We start from the raw sequence: 1,407 nt of genomic DNA, 5'->3' as shown, positions 1-1,407 counted from the left end.
GTATGGTGGCTTCGGTTTTGGAGATTGAAACGGAGGAGGAACGTCTCTATTGGACTTTGCTAGAGCATTTAATTTGGTGATAGCAAACTCGAGTTTCCTGAAGAACAGGGAGCACTTGGTCACCTTCCAGAGTTCGGTAGTCGAGACTCAGATTGATTATTTACTCTGCAGGAAGCCCGATACAAGTATTTTCATGGATTGAAAGGTCATCCCGAGTGAGAATCTCATGACCTTTCATAGGCTCCTGGTCATGGACCTTGAGATCACGAGGAAGAGAAGGAAGAGGGTGATGTATAACCATCATAAGATCAAGTGGAGAGCCTTGATGGAAGCTAAAGCGCGTGAATTGGGGGTCAAGTTGGTGACTATGGCAGTTTGGAGGAGAAATGGGGACGCAAACGCTATGTAAACCACAACTGCATAGTGAATTAATGAAGCCGCGAGAGAGGTATTAGGGGTCTCAAAGGGTTACTTTGGTGGTCACAAGGGAGACTGGTGGAGGAATAGAGAGGTGCAAGGAAAAGTGGAAACCAAGAAAGTAGCATATCTGAAACTAGTGGAAAGTGTAGACAATGAGGAGAAGAAAGCGAATAGGGGGCATTATAAGTTGTCTAAGAAAGAGGCAAAACTATCAGTTGCGGTGGCCGAGACTGCAACTTTTTGTCGTTTGTATAAGAAACTCGAGGGCCGAGGTGGGGATAAGAGGTTGCTCATGTTAGCCAAGGCGCGAGAAAGGAAGGCGCGTGACGTGGACCAAGTGAAGTGCATCAAGGACGAAAAAGGTAGAGTTTTGTTGGATGAGGGGCTTATCCGTCGGAGACGGCATATCTACTTCCATAGTTTCTTGAACGAGGAGGGGGGACATGAGCATTGTATTGGGTGATTTGGAACTCTCCGGGAGTCGTTGTGACTTTAGGTATTATAGGCGGATTAGAGTTTATGAAGTTGAGCGGGCTATGCGTAAGATGAGCAGGGGCAAAGCGACGGCTGGATGAAATCCCGATGGAGTTTTGGAAGAGTGCGGGTAAGGCAGGCTTGGAGTGGCTCACTAGGATATTTAACGTCATTTTAGAACGAAAAAGATGCCCGAAGAGTGGAGGTAGAGCACGATAGTTCCTGTATACAAGAACAAGGGTGATATCCAAAATTGCAATAACTATCAAGGTATCAAGATGCTTAGTCATACTATGAAAGTCTGGAAGAGAGTGATAGAGCTAAGGATAAGGAGGAGTGTGTCCATTTTCGAGAACCAGTTTGGGTTTATGCGGGAGCGTTCGGCTACAGAAGCCATCCACCTTGTTAGGAGATTGATGGAGAAGTATAAGGAGAGAAATAAGGACTTGCATATGGTGTTCATCGACTTATAAAAGGCGTACGATAAAGTTCTGAGAGAGGTCTTGTGGAGAT

General features: G+C 45.8%; 1 protein-coding gene across 1 annotated transcript; it reads left to right on the top strand.

Annotated features, from left to right (window-relative positions):
- The first annotated feature begins 250 nt into the window (after nucleotides 1-250).
- On the top strand, nucleotides 251-883 carry LOC104242128 (uncharacterized). Its single transcript, XM_070157816.1, has 2 exons — nucleotides 251-341; nucleotides 438-883. The coding sequence occupies exons 1-2, from the start codon at nucleotides 251-253 to the stop codon at nucleotides 881-883; spliced, it is 537 nt and encodes a 178-aa protein (XP_070013917.1).
- Nucleotides 884-1,407: the final 524 nt, after the last annotated feature.

This window comes from Nicotiana sylvestris, chromosome 9, assembly GCF_000393655.2.
Source record: "Nicotiana sylvestris chromosome 9, ASM39365v2, whole genome shotgun sequence".
NCBI lineage: Eukaryota > Viridiplantae > Streptophyta > Magnoliopsida > Solanales > Solanaceae > Nicotiana > Nicotiana sylvestris.
The sequence above is the reverse complement of the archived record's forward strand: the minus strand, read 5'-3'. Positions and strand labels throughout refer to the sequence as shown.

Excerpts from the sequence above, each read along its gene's own strand:
- LOC104242128 (XM_070157816.1), top strand. The coding sequence starts at position 251 with ATGGACCTTGAGATCACGAGGAAGAGAAGGAAGAGGGTGATGTATAAC. Across the intron at positions 342-437 it reads CTTGATGGAAGCTAAAGCGC|CCGCGAGAGAGGTATTAGGG; the intron begins GTGAATTGGGGG and ends GAATTAATGAAG.